The sequence below is a fragment of the Cervus elaphus genome, chromosome 20, assembly GCF_910594005.1.
Source record: "Cervus elaphus chromosome 20, mCerEla1.1, whole genome shotgun sequence".
In the NCBI taxonomy this organism is placed as follows: domain Eukaryota; kingdom Metazoa; phylum Chordata; class Mammalia; order Artiodactyla; family Cervidae; genus Cervus; species Cervus elaphus.
In genome coordinates, this window is record NC_057834.1 from 26,621,811 (window position 1) to 26,642,412 (window position 20,602).

General features: G+C 39.3%; 1 protein-coding gene across 1 annotated transcript in view; it reads left to right on the top strand.

The window, feature by feature from the left end:
- The window catches only part of TMCO1 (transmembrane and coiled-coil domains 1), a 68,638-nt gene that overhangs the window by 8,940 nt on the left and 39,096 nt on the right, over positions 1 to 20,602 (top strand). The window contains exons 3-5 of the mRNA XM_043877788.1: positions 2,854 to 2,913; positions 16,356 to 16,402; positions 17,982 to 18,049. Of these exons, the coding sequence (XP_043733723.1) occupies positions 2,854 to 2,913; positions 16,356 to 16,402; positions 17,982 to 18,049 (175 nt within the window). The remainder of the gene's footprint in view (positions 1 to 2,853; positions 2,914 to 16,355; positions 16,403 to 17,981; positions 18,050 to 20,602) is intronic.

Genomic DNA, 20,602 nt, shown 5'->3' on the forward strand with positions numbered 1-20,602 from the left:
TGCTGCATGGCTCTGCCAAAAAAAAAAAAGGAGTAAACACTAAACAGTCAGCTGAAAGAGGTAAAAGTGGTTTTTCTTTGAAATGAAGGAAATGGAGAGGTGCGGGGCAATCGTCAGAACTTTGCCTATCTTTAAAACTGCAGGATGACTGACTCTTTAAATGAGTGTTTTACTGTGGTATTTTAGAAATGTTTTTCGGTGACAACTCTCATTGGATGATCACCAACTTATGGACTGTTAAAATACTTACTATGTGCTATTTCAAACTTAAATAAAAATCTAACCTATTCCTAGCTTTGTTGTTGGTGGTGGTGATTTAGTCACGAAGTCATGTCCGACTCTTTGTGACCCCATTGACTGTGGCCTGCCAGTTTCCTCTGTCCATGGGATTTTCCCAGCCAAGAATGCTGGTTGGGTTGATGGTTTCTTCTCCAGGGAATCTTCCTGACCTAGGGATCTAATTCATGTCTCCTGCATTGGCAGGCCACTTCTTTACAGCTGAGCCACCAGGGAAGCCCATTTACAACTTTAGCCAAACAAAAATCCTTTACAAGTATAAATAAGTAGACAGCCACAGCTGAAAAGTAGAAATTTTCTATCTGTTGAGATAGTTTTGAATCAATTAATCCATTTTGGACTTTGATAGCTCAAAATGAATTTAAGATGACTAAGTGTATTTTAACACATTTCAAACAAACAAATCAATAGTTAATAAACCAAACTGAAGGGAGGGCTTGCTATTTCATTTGCTCTTTTTCTGTAATAAAGTGGTTTTACATTTTGAGCACAGACTCAAAATATAAAAGAATAAAATAATTAAAATCTCAAAAAAAAAAAAGGTTTGTTGTGCTTTTGAGGAATATGAAGAAATATAAATAGATTTGAATCACAGATTCAAATCTCATCTTGTGCAGATCTGATCCTAGGCATTATTTGGAGAATACTGATGTTATGTAGAAAGCTGTGCTACTGTGGTGGACATCTTTGTTGAAAGATGCTTTCTTAAAGGTACCAAATTGTTTGATTCAGGTGGTCTCTAGATGAGTGTGCTCTAAATGTCCGTCAGTCTTTTCTCATTGTTTTACTTTTATAATGTAGACTAATGAAAGAACACTTCAATAAATGAGAAAGATTAAAGTACTATATGTAATTGGATTCTTGTAGCAAAATTATTTGAGAACATTTATTAAGTACAAATTAACTGTAAAGTATTAAGTGTTTCTTTGGTTTACAGTGAAACATGATGAAAAGCTTTTAGAGTAATGTGAAAACTGTTTGACAACTCTGGAATTTCGAATTCAGAACCAGGTCATAGGCAAAAATATATTTCATAGTAGACATCTTTTATTTTTGTCATCTCTGATATCTCCATTTCTTAGAGTTTCTTTGTAACTTTGTGAAGTTAAAAAAAGCATTGTATTATCCCTGGAAAAGATTTATCTAGTCTTAATCCATTGTGCTAGAAGATCAAGTTAATGTTCATAGTATCTTCTTATGTTTCTATTTTCTAGCCTTCTGATTTTTTCCCCCAGTTTTTATGCAGCCATGGTTAAATGCCAAGTAGTTGTGTTACAGTCCTTCTGGGGTGGGGAGAAATATTTTTTGTTTCTGTAAGATCTTGTAGAATTTGACTCTTTCCTTTTATGATCTCACACTAGGAGTTCATTCTCTCTCTCTCTCTCTCTCTCTCTCTCCCCCTGTATATGTCATCTTTTATCTTTTTATCTACCTGGAATAGTGCCTATCACTTAGACACCCAATGTATATATTTACACACACACTTAGATTTTATTTTAGTCAGAATTTTGCCATTTTATTTGCAATTGTGGAGTTAAATTGAATTTTACATCTCTGATAAAGGAGTAACACCAATTTTGCTTTTAGAATTTAAGCAGCATACTTAATATAGTAAGGATAAGATTCCTACCTGCAATTCTTCTTTAATGCAACTTTTAGAAATAATACATATACTGTACCATGTGCTAATAAAGGAAGTATACTAAGATAATATAAGAAACAAAGAATGTAAATAAAGGTAATTTTTGCTGTATATATTGCTAGTCCATTCATAGGTGGTTCTTCTCCAGGGAATCTTCCTGACCCAGGGATGGAACCTGGGTCTCCTGCATTGCAGGCGAATTCATTACCATCTGAGCCACTAGGGAAGCTCCATAGATGATTAAAGATAGTAAACATAAAATATAAATATGTTACATTGTTCTTCTTCCAAAACTCACTCTTACTCTATTGTCTATTAATTGAAAAGTCTCAGGAAATGTTCATCTTAGCTGTTTGACTCCTGATCTTCCTACCCTGTGCATTCTATACTGTGATTGTTATTTGATTATGTGCCCTCGCTAGATTGCTTTCTAGATGGCAAGGATCATGTTTATCTTTTTATCTGCCTAGAATGGTGCCTATTACTTTGGCAGACAATAACTGAATGAATGAATGAATGAATGCCCATTTTCTATAGTGAATTTGAGACTGGAACTACAATTAATCACCTGAGGAAGCAGAATTTTAAATTATGCTTAGATTCTGCCTGAGGCAGTCTCAGCTAATGGCCTGAAAATCATCTCAGTTTTGATTATGACTTTGTCTTTATGAAGTCTTTTTTGGGTGTTTGACTAATGATGCTTACAATGTTGCTGTTCCATTCTGAGAATAGTGTGTCTACCTTTTACTGTCTGCAGGTGTGGGGGCACACCAGTTAGCTTAATCATGACCACCATCAAAGCCAATGTGTAACTTTCTTGTAAGCTTTCATTGGTTCAGCTGTGATAAAATATAGTCTTTGTTTCTTGAGTGTAATGCATAATTAATTTTTTTATTATGTCACTGTGTTTACAGTGGAAAAGAAGAAGGAAACAATAACAGAGTCAGCTGGTCGACAACAAAAAAAGAAAATTGGTAAGATGAGTTATTGCTATATACAATATTAAGGTTTTCTTGGAAAAATAAATTCTCAGATAATGAAAATATAAGAAAATTTTTTTGTTTTTTTCAAAAAGTGTTTGGCTGTGCTGGTTCTTTGTTGCTGCACAGGCCTTTCTCTAGTTGCAGCAAGCAAGGGCAGGGACTCCTCTCTAATTGCTGTGTATGGGCCTCTCATTGTGGTGGTTTCTCTTGTGGTGAAGCATGGGCTCTACGGCATGTGGGCTTTTTTTTTAAAAATAAAAGTTTTCAATAGTGATAACTCATGTTTATATAGTTCTACGGTCTACAAGAGCACTTGTGTACATTATCTTGCATGCATGTGTGCTAAGTCACTTTAGTCATGTCCGACTCTATGCAGCCCTATGGACTGCAGCCTGCCAGCCTCCTCTGTCCAAGGGATTCTCCAAGCAAGAATACTGGAGTGGATTGCCATGCCTTCCTTCAGGGAATCTTCCTGACCCCGGAATCGAATCTGTCTCATGTCTGACCTGCATTGGCAGTCAGGTTCTTTACTGCTAGCGCCACCTGGGAAGCCCTGTACATTATCTTACTTGATTCTTTCTACCATATTGTAGAACAAGTTCAAGCACTTGCTTATTTTTGCTTTTAGCTTTGAAATTTCAATTTAGGAAAATGATGTTGACAGTCATGGCTTTTGAACTTGGCTGAAGATTCTTGGCATAGTTTGTAAAAGTGTTTTGTTTTCTTATCTGAGATGATTATTTCCAGTTAAGTCTGAGTTACGTGTGCTTATTGTTGTCATGACTTCCTTACTGAGAATTGACTGGTGATGGAAACCCACCAACACATAGGAAGTTTTCTGCTGAATAATTTTATCTACTCTGCAAAATAATTGGTTTTAGTTTTTCAGTGTAATTTGACTTTAATTACAGAATGTAATTCTGTTCCAAAAAGACAATTTATAAATGGCTATGTATAATTTGTATTTGTACTTTATATGCTTGCTGATTCTAAAATCAGGAAAAAATTGTTGTGAAATTGTGTATTTGGATCAAAAACTATGTCTTTATACCTGGATCATTGCTGTTAAATCCTGGAAGATTACTCTACCAGGCTTGACTATACCAGTGTCCTTTACTAGTTATTGTTGTTGTTTAATCACTAAGTTGAGTCCGATTCTGCAACTGCATAGACTGTAGCCTGCTAGGCTTTTCTGTCCATGGGATTTCCCCTGGCAAGAATACTGGAGTGGGTTGCCATTTCCTTCTCCGGGATCTTCCCAACCCAGGGATCAAACCTGCATCTCCTGCTTTAGAAGACGGATTCTTTACCACTGAGCCACCAGGGAAGCCCAGTTTCCTGTTCTGGTTAAAGCTTCTCAACTTAGTGCAGGGATATTAGATGTGCTCTTAGTGGCCTGATGACTCGGCTCCGTGGCAAGGCGCTGCTGCACACGCCTCTGAGGGGGGTGCCGGTGCTGTTCTGTACGCCAGCCACTCTGGTGGGCCCTGAGGCGGCAAAGTGGGAGAGGAAGTCTGTCTTTAAGAGATCTGAACAGGGAAACGAATCAGTGCAGTGTAATAGATATTTTTTAGAGATACATTCTGAGTGTCATAAAAGTAAAGAGAAAGGATATTCGAACCAATCTAGGGGATGAGGTTTTCTTGGAGATAATGCTTTAAGTTGAATCTCAAAGCTTTAGTGTGTATTAACTAAGTAAAAATATAAATAAATAAAATACTAGTCAGTTGGACCATCTGCAAAACCCTGAAGTAAGCCTTTACATATTTTTTAACTCTTTTGGCAATGGTATGTGGTAGTGAACAGTGTTACTTCATTTTTAGTGATGAGAAGATTAAAGCTTAAGTAACTGCTCTTGGTCATTCAGTGGTATGGTGCAATTAAGTCAGTGGTAGAGAAGAGATTTAAACCTGTACATTCATAACTTTAGAATCCACATTTTTAAGTCTTGTATATTCTTGGCAGGATAGGCATATGCAAAGGCATAGAGCGGTCAAATAGCAAGGTATATACCTGGAACTATAAATAGTATACTGTAACAAATAAAAAAAGGTATGTGTAACATATAAGCAGACAAGCCTAGAGAAATGAGTAGTGCCTAGTCCATAAAGGTCCTTATAAATTAAACTAAGGTAAGGAGGTTAACATATGTAGAAAGGAATCTAAACAGAGGTTTGAAATCACATTTTAAGGAAGACAAATCTGGCAATATTTGGAGCATAAACCAGACAGGGGATCATTCTGGAGGTAGGGAAGTTGTGAGATTTATCAAGTATCCTTGGCATACAAATAGCATAGCAAGAACGTGAACTTCGGCAGGGGTACTGGGACTGGAGTAGGTGGTACATATTCAAAGGATTTAAGCAAGGAGATGTAACACAACTTGATGACCTTTTAGATGTAAGGTATGTAGAGAAGAATGAGTCTGGGAAGAAGTCTGGATTTCTGAGTAGAACAAGAAATATTGGAAGAGCAGCGATTGGGATAAGGAAGAAGAGAGGCTGATCTCAGTTTGGACATGCTGGATTTGTCGTGCCTGTGTGACAGTAGGGTGGAAATATTTGGTACATCATTGGCTGTGTGGTTTGGAGCTGACAGAGAGGTAAAGGCTACGAATGGAGTTTCTTTATTATTTTTAAAAGTTGATTCAGCTTTTGTCTGTGCTGGGCCTTCATTGCTGTTGAAGGGCTTCCTGTAGTCGCAGCAGACATGGGCTGCTCTTCATTGCGATGTGCAGGCTTCTCGTGGAGGTGACTTCTCTTATGGCAGAGCACAGGCTCTGTAGTCGCAGTGTGCAGGCTCCATGCTCGTGGCTCGAGGGGCTCTGGAGTGTAGACTCAGTCGTTGTGCTGCATGTTTTGTGACATAGGGGGGCTTCCTGGGCCAGGAATTGAACACTGAACCCCTGGCCCCCACACTGGCGGGCAGGTTCCTAACCACTAGATCACCGGGGCTGTTATCGTTCAGTCCCTAAATCATGTCTGACTCTTTGTGACCCTGTGGACTGCAGCATGCCATGCTTCCCTGTCCTTCAGTATCTCCTGGAGTTTGCTCAAACTCATGTCCATTCAGTCACTGATAACATCCAACCATCTCATCCTCTGGACCGCCAGGGAAGCACCTACAAGTAGAGTTTAGAATCATGTGATTATAAATTGTAATTGGGTCCACAAACTAAATGAGATCACACAGTGAGGCCATATAAAGTAAGAAAAGCAAAGGGCTGAGGATGGAGAGAGTCCTGAAACATAAACATTCAAGGAGTAAGAAAAGAAGTGGAGCTCAAAACAGCAATGCCAGAGCTGTTGGAAGAGAGTTGTGTCACAGAGGTTGAGGAGAGAATTTCAGGGGACAGGAAGGGTTAGAGGGCAGGTGTTAAATGTCTAAGAGGCAAAACAAAGGTATTAGTGATTTAGCAAGAATAATTTCAGCGGCATGGGATTTCCCTGCTGGTCCAATGATTAAGAATCTGCTTTCCAGTGTAGGAGGTGCGGGTTGGATCCCTGGTCTGATCAGGCAGCTAGGATCCTACATGCCTTGGGACAACTAAGTCAACGCATCACAACTAAGACCTAACTCAGCCAAATAAATATTTTTAAAAAGAGAATAGTTTCAGTGGCTTTATAGGGGACAGAAGCCATATTGTATAGATTAGGGAAATAACGCATGTCAGAAAGTGAAGACATTGAATATAGGCAGTTTATAGCTTTGTTGTAAAGATAAGTAAGATATAAACATGGAAAGCATCCAATACTTTGGCCACCTGATGTGAAGAACCCACTCCTTGGAAAAGACCCTGATGCTGGGAAAGATTGAAGGCGGGAAGAGAAGGGGACGACAGAGGATGAGATGATTGGATGGCATCACCAACGCAATGGACGTGAGTTTGAGTAGGCTTTGGGAGTTGGTGATGGACAGGGAAGCCTGGTGTGCTGCAGCCCATGGGGTCACAAAAGAGTTAGACACAACTGAGTGACTGAACTGGCTGATCAGAAATCTTTAAACTTGTATTATTTGGGCCTTTATAAAATTGCTTCAACTTGATTTTGCCTTGACATTGCACTTTAGCTATGTCATGAAAAACTCAGCCAGTTACATTTTTATTTTAGTAGTACTATGGACTATTTATTGAGAACATTACATCACATCACTTACATTAGATGGTATTCCTTTGACAAGAGATTATGGAAACTTTCTAGTGGTTTAAAACATCAAGACCAACAGTGATTCTCATAAATAATTGATTTACTTTTATCTTATTGACTCTGTGTTTGAACTGATGGTTTTTCCTCCTACTTTAAACCAGCTGCTAATAAGCATAGAGTCAGATTTGCTATTCATCTCCAGCAGCTTTATGAGACCATTAAATGCATTTCTGTCGCTGACCCTATCTATCAATGTAGTTTTATTGTGTGACCCTTATTTTTCCTTTTCTCAGATTCCCCACGTGGGCCTCTTTAAAAGTTGAATGTGTAGGGACTTCCCTGGTAGCCCAGTGGGCTGAGACTCTGCACCGCAGACACAGGGGCCTGGTGCTTAGCACTGGTCAGGGGGCTGAGTCCCACTCGCCACCTGCTGCAACTGAAAGATCTCTCACACTGCAGCTCAGGCCCAGCACAGCCAGGTAAATAAACGTGTATATGTACTGGGCTTCCCAGGTGCCAGCGGTGGTGAAGAACCCACCTGCCAACACAGGAGACTAAGAGACACAAGTTTGATCCCTGGGTCAGGAGATACCCACTCCAGTATTCTTGTCTGGAGAATCCTGCAGTCAGAGGAGCCTGGTGGGTTACAGTCCATAGGGTCTCAAAGAGTTGGACATGACTGAAGCGAGTTAGTATGCATCATACACACACACACATAGTGATGAGGGGACTATAAAGAGTGATATTGCTGCTTTGGAAGAAGGGAGTTCTTAGTAAGAGGGGAAAGGTCAGCAAATTCAGTGTTCCAGAGAATCAAAATGTCATTGATATCACTTAGGTGACACTTTTAGATTGTGGTCTTAGAGCCATTAATTTGAAACTGAGCTGTCTGAAGACTGTATTTTTCGTTCTTAATTTCAAGATCAGATATTTTGGTTATTTTATGTTTCCCTCTCATAGAAGATAAACTACTTTTGATGTATTTTATTTAGCTCTTTGGCTATAGTAAGCTATCTCAAGTAATGAGGAATTTAAGGGTATATGTGATCAAGAACTCAGGAAAAGCTGAACTAACTGGTAACAGGAAGGCAAGAACTGTGTTAAAGCAATTCCTGCAAACAGAGCAAGCCCTGGGATAAGCCAGACACTGGGCTCACTATGAATTTATAGTACCTTTCTCTCTTCTGGTATGCAGTGCTTCCTAGCATTTAGTTTTTGCCTGCACCTAACTTTGGCTTGTATCCTACAGTTCTTTCTGTATAGTATTTCTCATACATGGTCTCTAGGCCACCCATATCAGTTTTGCTTGAGATACTTGTTAAAGTGAAGGGTTCTGAGTCTTTGTTGTTATTCAGTTGCTCAGTTGTGTCCAACTCTGCAACTCCATGGACTGCAGCACTCCAGGCTTCCCTGTTGTTCACCATCTCCCAGAGCTTGCTCAAACTCATGACTCACTGACCCATTGAGTCAGTGATACCATCCAACCATCTCGTCCTCTGTTGTCCCCTTCTCCTCCTGCCTTCAGTCTTTTCCAGCATCAAGGTCTTTTCCAGTGAGTCGGCTCTTCACATTAGGTGGACAGAGTATTGAGTCTGAGTCTTACTTCTAGGTTTTACTGAATAAAAAATTCTAATCCAGTGTCTAAGACTGTATTGTCCAATTCTGCACCCTCTAGCTACCTTTGACTGTTTAGATTTTAAATTAATTGAAATTAAATAAAGTTGAAATTTTAGTTCCTCAATCACACTGGTCATATTTCATTGCTCAGTAGCTATATGTAGCTGTATTGATAGCACAGATATAAGATATTTTTATAATTGTAGAAAGTTCTTTAGAATAATATTGCTTAAGGGATTGCTTAAGATTTTCCAAAGGAGGTTAATAAGAGCTGAGGCTTAAAAGTTGAGTTATAGGCTAGCCAGGAAAGGGTTTGATGGGATAGGATGAAATAGTCTAGGTATAAGTAAGGTAGCCAATCATTCCAATTTGTTTAGCCCAAGGAGTTTCTTGGGATGCGAGATTTTCAGAGCTACAACTGGAACAGTCTAGGAAAGCTGGGACAATTGGTCACCCAAGGTAAAAGAAACTTTATGTACAAAGATGCTGAATCAAGAGAAAATCATCATATATAAAGGAACTTTGGTGATGTAAGAACATAAAACTTTATGGGAGTGGTCAGAACTGTGGCTTCAGACGTAAATAGGAGCCAGATACAGGACTTGCAAGTGATACTGAAACATCGTCTTAGGACTTCTCTTTTGGTCCAGTTCCTCTGGACTCTGCACTTCACTGCAGGAGGTAAGGGTTTGATCCCCGGTCAGGAAACTAAGATCTCACATGCTGCATGGCACCACCAAAAAAAGAGAAGGAGATAAACATGATCTTACAGGGATAAAAAGCCATGGAAGGATTTTAAGCTGGCTAGTGTCATGATCTTGTTCAGGCTGCCTTTTCGGTAGATCTGATATGCGTTTATGTGGAATGTGAATTTGAGGAGACAAGTTTGGAGACAGTGAGGTCTGTTAGGAGGTTTGAAAGTAACATAGGTAAGAGATGTTGGAAGCCCTAACTAAGGAAGTGATAGTAAGGAGGAGGGGAGGCGGTAGATTTCATAAGTATTTATGGGGTATAATTAATAGAACTGGGTGTTTGAAAATAGAGTAGGAAGTCAAAGATGTGCAGGTTTCTAGCATAGATGCTTTCTACACCTTTCTTTTCATGTCTCAGTGGCAGTCCTTTTCCACTTCTACTTGTTCTTTGCCTGTTTAACTTCTAGTCATCTCTTACCCCAGTTTTAAAATGTCTTATGTTAGAGAGCTGTTCAGTAGAAAAGGAGATCTAGCCCTGGAGATACACCTTTAGCTCCGTCCCTTTTTGTTCATTTTCTTCCATATATCTTCACCTTCAACTCCTTCCTGCCTGTATCCTTTCCTCCATGGAGAACAAACTGGGTAGGAACTGTTTAAGATGAGGAGTCATGTATTCATCTCACCCATGCTTTGTTTGAAAACTGCAGTCCAGTCTGCAGTTCCTGTAGGCCTGTTTTTCTTCCTTCCTTTCTTTTACCTGCCTGAACTTGCCAGCCTTCACAGCATTTTAATATATTCCAATTGTATGTTTTTTATTTTATAGAGGGTTGTTTATATTTTAATTTCATAATATTCTTGTGAGGGTATGAATTGGTGTGTCTTTTGATCATTCTTTTATCCCTAGTACCCCAAAAAGTGCTTGGAATGTAGTAAGTAATCAATAAGTATTTCTTTAATCCTGGTGATAAAACTACATGATGAAAGAAAGCAGTAGCATAGTATATATAGAAATCATTGGATTGGAGGTAGGGAAACTTGGATTCTAATACTGGCTTTGCCGTAAAATGCCTGTGTGAGCTCTGAGAAGTCACTTCTTAGCTGGACCTCAGTTTCTTCATAGGTACAGCAATAAAGTCCATTATGTTGATGGAAAACTCAGCAGTGGCCACAGGACTAGAAAAATTCAGTTTTTATTCCAGTCCCAAAGAAGGGCAGTACTAAAGAATGTTCAAGCTACCATTCAATTGCTCTCATTTCACATGCTAGCCAGATAATGCTCACAAATCCTTCAAGGTACGCTTCAGCAGTACATGAACCGAGAACTCCTATATGTACAAGCTGGATTTAGAAAAGGCAGAGGAACCAGCGATCATATTGCCAACATCCATTGGATCATAGAAAAAGCAAGAGAATTCCAGGAAAACATCTACTTCTGCTTCACTGACTACATTAAAGACATTTACTGTGTGGATCACGACAAACTGTGGAAAATTCTTCAAGAGATGGGAATACCAGACCACCATACCTGTCTGTTGAGAAATCTATATTCAGGACAAGAAGCAATAGTTAGAACTGAACATGGAACAACAGACTAGTTCAAAATGGGGAAAGGAGCACATCAAGACCGTCTATTTTTGTCACCCTGCTTATTTAACTTATATGCAGAGTACATCCTGCGATGTGCCAGGCTGGATGACTCACAACCTGAAATCAAGATTGCTGGAAGAGATATCAACGACCTCAGATATGCAGATGATAATACCCAAATGGCGGGAAACAAAGAGGAACTAAAGAGCCTCTTGATGGAGGTGAAAGAGGGGAGTGAAAAAGCAGGATTAAAACTCTACATTCAGAAAACTAAGATCATGGCATCCGGTCCCATCAGTTCAGTTCAGTCGCTCAGTCATGTCCGACTCTTTGTGACCCCATGAATCACAGCACGCCAGGCCTCCCTGTCCGTGACCAACTCCCGGAGTTTACTCAAACTCATGCCCATCGAGTCGGTGATGCCATCTAGCCATCTCATCCTCTGTCGTCCCTTTCTCCTCCTGCCCACAATCCCTGCCAGCATCAGGGTCTTTTCCAACGAGTCAACTCTTCGCATGAGGTGGCCAAAATATTGGACTTTCAGCTTCAGCATCAGTCCTTCCAATGAACACACAGAACTTATCTCCTTCAGGATGGACTGGTTGGATCTCCTTGCTGTCCAAGGGACTTTCAAGAGCCTTCTCCAACACCACAGTTCAAAAGCGTCAGTTCTTCGGTGCTCAGCTTCCTTCACAGTCCAACTCTGACATCCATACATGACCACTGGAAAAACCATAGCCTTGACCAGATGGACCTTTGTTGGCAAAGTGATGTCTCTGCTTTTTAATATGCTATCTAGGTTTGTCATAACTTTTCTTCCAAGGAGTAAGCATCTTTTAATTTCATGGCTGCAGTCACCATCAGCAGTGATTTTGGAGCCCCAAAAAATAAAGTCTGACTGTTTCCACTGTCTTCCCATTTATTTGCCATGAAGTGCTGGGACCAGATGCCATGATCTTAGTTTTCTGAATGTTAAGCTTTAAGCCAACTTTTTCACTCTCCTCTTTCACTTTCATCAAGAGGCTCTTTAGTTCCTCTTCACTTTCTGCCATGGTGTCATCTGCATATCTGAGGTTATTGATATTTCTCCCAGCAATCTTGATTACAGCTTGTGCTTCTTCCAGCCCAGCATTTCTCATGATGTACTCTGCATATAAGTTAAATAAGCAAGGTGACAATATACAGCCTTGACGTACTCCTTTTCCTATTTGGAGCTAGTCTGTTGTTCCATGTCCAGTTCTAACTGTTGCTTCCTGACCTGCATACAGGTTTCTCAAGAGGCAGGTCAGGTGGTCTGGTATTACCATCTCCTTCAGAATTTTCCACAGTTTATTGTGATCCACACAGTTGAAGGCTTTGGCATAGTCAATAAAGCAGAAATAGATGTTTTTCTGGAACTCTCTTGCTTTTTCGATGATCCAGCGGTTATTGGCAATTTGATCTCTGGTTCCTCTGCCTTTTCTAAAACCAGCTTGTACATCTAATAGAATTTTGCCAAGAGAATGCACTGGTCATAGCAAGCACCCTCTTCCAACAACACAAGAGAAGACTCTACACATGGACATCACCTGATGGTCAACACCGAAATCAGATTAATTATATTCTTTGCAGCCAAAGATGGAGAAGCTCTGTACAGTCAGCAAAAACAAGACCGGGAACTGACTGTGGCTCAGATCATGAACTCCTTATTGCCAAATTCAGACTTAAATTGAAGAAAGTAGGGAAAACCACTAGACCATTCAGGTATGACCTAAATCAAATCCCTTATGACTATACAGTGGAAGTGAGAAATAGATTTAAGGGACTAGATCTGATAGACAGAGAGCCTGATGAACTATGGACGGAGGTTGGTGACACTGTACAGGAGACAGGGATCAAGACAATCCCCATGGAAAAGAAATGCAAAAAGGCAAAATGGTTGTCTGAGGAGGCCTTACAAATAGCTGTGAAACAAAGAGAAGAGAAAAGCAAAGAAGAAAAGGAAAGATATTCCCATCGGAATGCAGAGTTCCAAAGAATAGCAAGGAGAGATAAAAAAAAAAAAGCCTTCTTCAGCGATCAGTGCAAAGAAATAGAGGAAAACAACAGAATGGGAAAGACTAGAGATCTCTTCAAGAAAATTAAGAGATACTAAGGGGACATTTCATGCAAAAATGGGCTCAATGAAGGACAGAAATGGTATGGACCTAACAGAAGCAGAAGATATTAAGAAGAGGTGGCAAAAATACACAGAAGAACTGTACAAAAAAGATCTTCACGACCCAGATAATCATGATGGTGTGATCACTCACCTAGAGCCAGACATCCTGGAATGTGAAGTCAAATGGGCCTTAGAAAGCATCACTATGGGTGCTGGGAAAACTGGTCAACCACTTGTAAAAGAATGAAACTAGAACACTTTCTAACACCATACACAAAAATAAACTCAAAATGGATTAAAGATCTAAATGTAAAACCAGAAACTATAAAACTCCCAGAGGAAAACATAGGCAAAACACTCTCCGACATAAATCACAGCAGGATCCTCTATGACCCACCTCCCAGAATATTGGAAATAAAAGCAAAAATAAACAAATGGGACCTAATGAAACTTAAAAGTTTTAGCACAACAAAGGAAACTATAAGCAAGGTGGAAAGACAGCCCTCAGATTGGGAGAAAATAATAGCAAACGAAGAAACAGGCAAAGGTTTAATCTCAGAAATATACAAGCAACTCCTGAAGCTCAATTCCAGAAAAATAAATGACCCAATCAAAAAAATGGGCCAAAGATCTAAACAGACATTTCTCCAAAGAAGACATACAGATGGCTAACAAACACATGAAAAGATGCCCAACATCACTCATTATCAGAGAAACGCAAATCAAAACCTCAATGAGGTACCATTACACGCCAGTCAGAATGGCTGCTATCCAAAAGTCTACAGGCAATAAATGCTGGAGAGGGTGTGGAGAAAAGGGAACCCTCTTACACTGTTGGTGGGAATGCAAACTAGTACAGCCACTATGGAAAACAGTGTGGAGATTCCTTAAAAAATTGGAAATAGAACTGCCATATGACCCAGCAATCCCACTTCTGGGCATACACACTGAGGAAACCAGGTCTGAAAGAGACACGTGCACCCCAATGTTCATCGCAGCACTGTTTATAATAGCCAGGACATGGAAGCAACCTAGATGCCCATCAGCAGACGAATGGATAAGGAAGCTGTGGTACATATACACCATGGAATATTACTCAGCCATTAAAAAGAATACATTTGAATCAGTTCTAATGAGATGGATGAAACTGGAGCCCATTATACAGAGTGAAGTAAGCCAGAAAGATAAAGACCATTACAGCATACTAACACATATATATGGGATTTAGAAAGATGGTAATGATACCCTATATGCAAAACAGAAAAAGAGACACAGATGTACAGAACAGACTTTTGGACTCTGTGGGAGAAGGCGAGGGTGGGATGTTTCGAGAGAACAGCATCGAAACATGTATATTATCTATGGTGAAACAGATCACCAGCCCAGGCTGAATGCATGAGACAAGTGCTCAGGCCTGGTGCACTGGGAAGACCCAGAGGGGTCGGGTGGAGAGGGAGGTGGGAGGGGGGATCGGGATGGGGAATACATGTAAATCCGTGGCTGATTCATGTCAATGTATGACAGGACCCACTGCAATGTTGTGAAGTAATTAGCCTTCAACTAATAAAAATAAATGAAGAAAAAAAAAAGAAAGCATCACTATGAAGAAAGCTAGTGGAGGTGATGGAATTCCAGTCGAGCTATTTCAAATCCTGAAAGATGATGCTGTGAAAGTGCTGCACTCAGTATGCCAGCAAATTCTGAAAACTCAGCAGTAGCCACAGGACTGGAAAAGGCCAGTTTTCATTCCAGTCCCTAAGAAAGGCAATCCCAAAGAATGCTGAAACTACCGCACAATTGCACTCATCTCACACGCTAGTAAGGTAATGCTCACAATTCTCCAAGCCATTCCCATCACTTTATGACAAATTGATGGGGAGACAATGGAAACAGTGACAGATTCTTTTCTTGGGCTCCAAAATCACTGTAGATGGTGACTGCAGCCATGAAATTTAAAAAAACACTTCTTTCTTGGAAGAAAAGCTATGACAAACCTAGGCCATATATTGAAAAGCAGAGACATCACATTGCTGACAGAGGTCCATATAGTCAAAGCTATGGTTTTTCCAGTGGTCATGCTTGGACATGAGAGTTGGACCATGAAGAAGGCTGAGTGCTGAAGCATTGATGCTTTCAAATTGTGGTGATTGTCAAGAGAAGACTCTTGAGAGTCCCTTGGACAGAAAGGAATTCAAACCAGTCAATACTATGGGATATCAGCCCTGATCATTCATTAGAAAGACTGATGCTTAAGCTGAAACACCAGTAGTTTGGCCACCTGATGCGAAGAGCTGACTCATTGGAAAAGACCCTGATTTGGGGAAAGATTGACGGCAGGAGGAGGAGGGGATGACAGAATGATGTGATGTTGGATGACATCACTAACTCAATGAACATGAATTTGAGCAAAGTCCAGGAGATAGTGGAGGACAGGGAAACCTGGTGTGTTGCAGTTCATGGGATCGCAAAGAATGGTACACAATTTAGCAACTGAACAACAGCAACACTATTCATGGGATACAGTAAATAAGAGCATTAATGTGTAGCTGAAACTTCTTTAGCAGTTTAGGTTTGGTGTATATAACAATTTTCTTGAAGGGAAAGGGGAAGTCACTCAGTCGTGCCCTACTCTTTGTGACCCCATGGACAGTAGCCTGCTCCAAAGCTCCTCCGTCCATGGGATTTTCTAGGCAAGAATACTGAAGTGGGTTGCCGTTTCCTTCTCCAAATTTTCTTGAAATATATGTCAAATTTCCTAGCTTTCCAAGTGACTTAAATATGAAAGTATGCTTATTTTTAGCTTCATTTGATTGTAAGATGAAACAAGCTGAACCTTAACTTTATCTTAATTGGCTTTTAATTTTTTGATGCTATGCTCTCTTAAACTGAAAAAGGGGAAAAGAAACTTGAGATGGGTAATTAATATTTGAAAAAGTATAGTCGTTATGATTATACCTCCCATTGATGTAATAATAAGATTATATCTTAATGTGCAGAGTTGAAACACTTAATACCAGAGGTAATTTTTAAAATTAAACTTTAAAGATTTTTATTTATTTAAAGTGAACTATTTTAGTGCTCTCCTGCATTTGACTTTTCTGTTAGTACAAAGCGTATAGTATTCCAAGTGTTCAGCTTATCTTATTAGGTGATAACTGAGACAGAAACACTGTACTCACCAGTCAGTGACGGTTTAACATCTGCTTCTTGCTCAGTGCTGTGTATATTAACCCGTTCATTAATTCCTTGCAGAGCGGCAAGAAGAGAAACTGAAGAATAACAACAGAGATCTGTCAATGGTAAGAGTCCTAAATATAACTTCAGGATAAACCACATGGTTTTCAGCAGAAGACCATGATTTGCATCAAGTACATTGCACTTACCTTTTCAGAAATTTATAGTTATGCATGCTATAAATAATATAATGGGTTTTCCTAGACCAAATAGAAGTGAAAATGTGCTGCAGGGCTGAAGCTTCATGTTGGTAATATGAGTAGCTTTTTTTTTTTTTTAAGGGTGTCTTGAGGTCATAATTTTGTCATTTTCACAGTTTTTTTTTAGCTTCTCCCTTATGTTTTCAAATGGAGTCACTTATTTTCTTTTTCTTTCTTATGTTATTACTGAATCTTTGGCTTATGGTGACCTGGTAATCCTATCATAAGAGTTGGAACATCGTAGATGGCCTTTATTCTTTAAGAGGCCTTTTATTCTGAAGGTCAGACATATCATAAAGTGTAAGGAAAAGTGATTTTATTAGCCATTTACTCATTATTTATAAAGAGTAGAGTTTGTTTAAGCATGTCTTTCTGAGGCATAGGTAGGCAAATTTAATGGCTTGACTAATTTTTCTTCCTAATTTCTGTATGTTCAACACAAGACACCTAAACTGTGCAACAGTTACCTTTTGCTTACTGAGAGACCTTTGCTATATTATTTTACCTTCTGTTTCTTAAAACTCTTTTTTTAAAAAAATATTTATTTATTTGTTCATTTATTTGGCTCTCAGGTCTTAGTTGCATCACATGGGATCTTTCCATTGCAATTCACGGACTCTAGTTGTTGCATGCAGGCTTAGTTGCTCCATGGCGTGTGATCTCTTAATTCCCCGCCTGGGGATTGAACTGCATCCCCGGCCTTGCAAGGTGGATTCTTAACTACTGGGCCACCAGGGAAGCCCCTTGAAATTCTTTTTAAGAAAGATTATAATTTAGAAGTGTATTTTTTTGAAAATAGCTTTTCTGTTGTCACAGTTATTCCACGCTCAAGAGACCAAATTTGAAAACTGCAGAAAGCAGAGAAAAAATTTCTGATAAACTGTTAGTCATGTCTTTATGATCTTTTGTTTATTTATACTTTCATGGCACATGTAATTAAGGAAGTAGCTAGCTACATGAAACAAAACACCTTATATGCTTGAACATGTAATCGTTTTTTTCATTTGATCAAGAGGTAGAGGTTGGTAGTCCCAGGCTGGTGTGGCAGCACAGTAGTGTCATTAAAGACTCCAGTTAGCCTTCCTTAGCTTATGTTCGTTTGGTTGTTTGATGTCGCTTTACTGTCAGGAATTACGTTCTTCATTCCAGACAAGGAGTATGGGCAGAAGGCCTAAAGGGATGCTAGCCAAGTTTGCCCCTTTTAAAAGTTCTGGTTAGTGCTTGTACTTGTCAGTCATTGGCCAGAATTAGGTCATATGGCCACTCCAGTTCATCAGAAGGTGACAAGGAGAAGAGGCCTTGGGGGTGGAGGGTAGGTTAGACAACAGGCAGTTTTTTGCCAAGGAGCACCTTTTAAAAATGATATGAGATCAAAATTTGGGGGATGTGCTTTAGTAGTGGTTTTCCTTTAGTGTGAAGTGACAATTTGTTGATCTCCTTACAGGTTCGAATGAAATCCATGTTTGCAATTGGCTTTTGTTTTACTGCCCTAATGGGAATGTTTAATTCCATGTGAGTATCCTTTTATATGGCTTTATCTAACTTGCCCTGTGTGGCAATTAACTTTCTTGTAATATTTTGATATTTCATACTTACAGAAAAGTTATAGGACTAGTATGTCCATCTGATTAATACCAGATTCACAATTGTTAACATTTTTCCTCATTTGCTTTCTTTTTTTCTGTTTGTCTATATCATAAATATTTGTGCTCATTCATATATTATTTGTATATTTTTCTGAATCTTTCAGGAGCTTAATGTGGATTTCATGCGCCTTTATTCATAACTACTAAAAGTATGTGTTACCTAAGAACATGGACATTCTCTTATCCTCAATCCAGTTGTCAAAATTCAGGGAAATTTAATTTTGTTAGAATACAGTTATATGGTAACTTTTTCACCCTCTTAATTTTGAGGATATCTTATGTATAAAGCAAAGACTAAGCTATTATGAGGCCTCTAAAAAGAGTTTAGTATGTCACTTGGGTTTTTAAGTTCCTTACTAGCAAACTGCTTCCAAATGAAGGCAGTCAGTCATTCAGAGATATTTTGACTCTTAAAATAATCTTAACAACTATAATCTTGTTTAACGATAAGGTGAGTTACTGTTTTCTAAACTAACGTATAGCAGGCCTGAATAATTATGGGACTGACTTTGACAGAAGCTGGGAAAATAGCCAAAGATGACAAGCAATCATTTATTACCTTTCAAAGCTCTCCTGCGCTATCCCACATGTATTAGGATTTTCCTCTTACTCTTCCTTCTCTCTCTCCTTCTCTTTCCCCCTCCCTGCTTCATTTCTGTCTCTCCCTTCCCTTGTACTCATACCCCCGACACAAGTCTGTTCTCTTCACACCTGGGAAGTACCTACTTTGTGCCAGGAATTGTGCTAGGTACCAGAATATAACAAATAAGATGTGTTCCCTGCCCTCAATAGGATCAAAATTTTATGGAAAGAAAAGACCAATAAATTAACACATTAATGGATGTTATTAAACGTAGGTGTGTGAGAAGTATGGTAGGGGGAAAAAAGGGACTAGTTAGGTGAGAGACCAAAGGGAATGTCCAAAATTATTTCAATACAAAATTTCCACTTAACTAGTGATTTTGAAAAGGACCTTTGGAAGATTAAATAACTTGCCCAGGTTATATAGAAGTCTCATAATTTGTAACTTGTAACTCTAATCTCAGTATTATTTTTTCACTGCTATGCTTTCTCTTATTTCTTGAATTTATTTCACCATGGATTACCAGTCAAACCAAACACTGAAAGATTTTATAGTTAACTAGTAAGCTTAAGGTTATGACCAACCTAGACAGCATATTAAAAAGCAGAGACATAACCTTGCCAACAAAGGTCCGTCTGGTCAAGGCTATGATTTTTTCCAGTGGTCATGTATGGATGTGAGAGTTGGACTATAAAGAAAGCTGAGTGCCGAAGAATTGATGCTTTTGAACTGTGGTGTTGGAGAAGACTCTTGAGAGTCCCTTGGACTGCAAGGAGATCCAACCAGTCCATCGTAAAGGAGATCAGTCCTGGGTGTTCATTGGAAGGACTGATGTTGAAGCTGAAATTCCAGTACTTTGACCACCTGATGTGAAGAGTGACTCATTGGAAAAGACCGTGATGCTGGGAGGGATTGAGGGCAAGAGGAGAAGGGGACAACAGAGGATGAGATGGCTGGATGGCATCACCGACACAATGGACATGGGTTTGGGTGAACTCCGGGAGTTGGTGATGGACAGGGAGGCCTGGTGTGTTGCAGTTCATGGGGTCGCAGAGTCGGACACAACTGAGCGACTGAACTGAACTGAGCAAGCTTAACTAGTAAGTTAACTAGTAAGCTGTGTGGATCACAACAAACTGGAAAATCCTTAAAGAGATGGAAATATCAGACCATCTTACCTTACTCCTGAGAAACCTGTATGCAGGTCAAGAAGTGACAGTTAGAACCAGACATGGAACAACAGACTGGTTCAAAATTGGGAAAGGAGTATATCAAGGTGGTATATCGTCACCCTGCTTATTTAACTTACATGCAGAGTACATCATGCAAAATGCTGGATGATTCACAAGCTAGAATCAAGGTTGCCGGGAGAAATATCAATAACTTCAGATATGCAGATGACACCACTCTTATGGCAGAAAGCAAAGAAGAACTAAAGAGCCTCTTCATGAAGTTAAAAGAGGAGCGTGAAAAAGCTGGCTTAGAAGTCAACATTCAGAAAGCTAATATGGCATCTGGTCTCATCACTTCATGGCAAATAGATGGGGCAACAATGGAAACAATGACCTCTTTTATTTTCTTGGGCTACAAAATTACTTCAGATAGTGACTACAGACATGAAATTAAAAGATGCTTCCTCTTTGGAAGAAAAGATATGACAAACCTAGACAATATATTAAAAAGCAGAAACATTACTTTGCCAATAAAGGTCTATATAGTCAAAGCTATGGTTTTTCTAGTAGTTATGTATGGATGTGGGAGTGGAACAATAAAAGTGACTGAGTGCAGGAAGAATTGATACTTTTGAAATGTGGTGTTGGAGAAGACTCTTGAGAG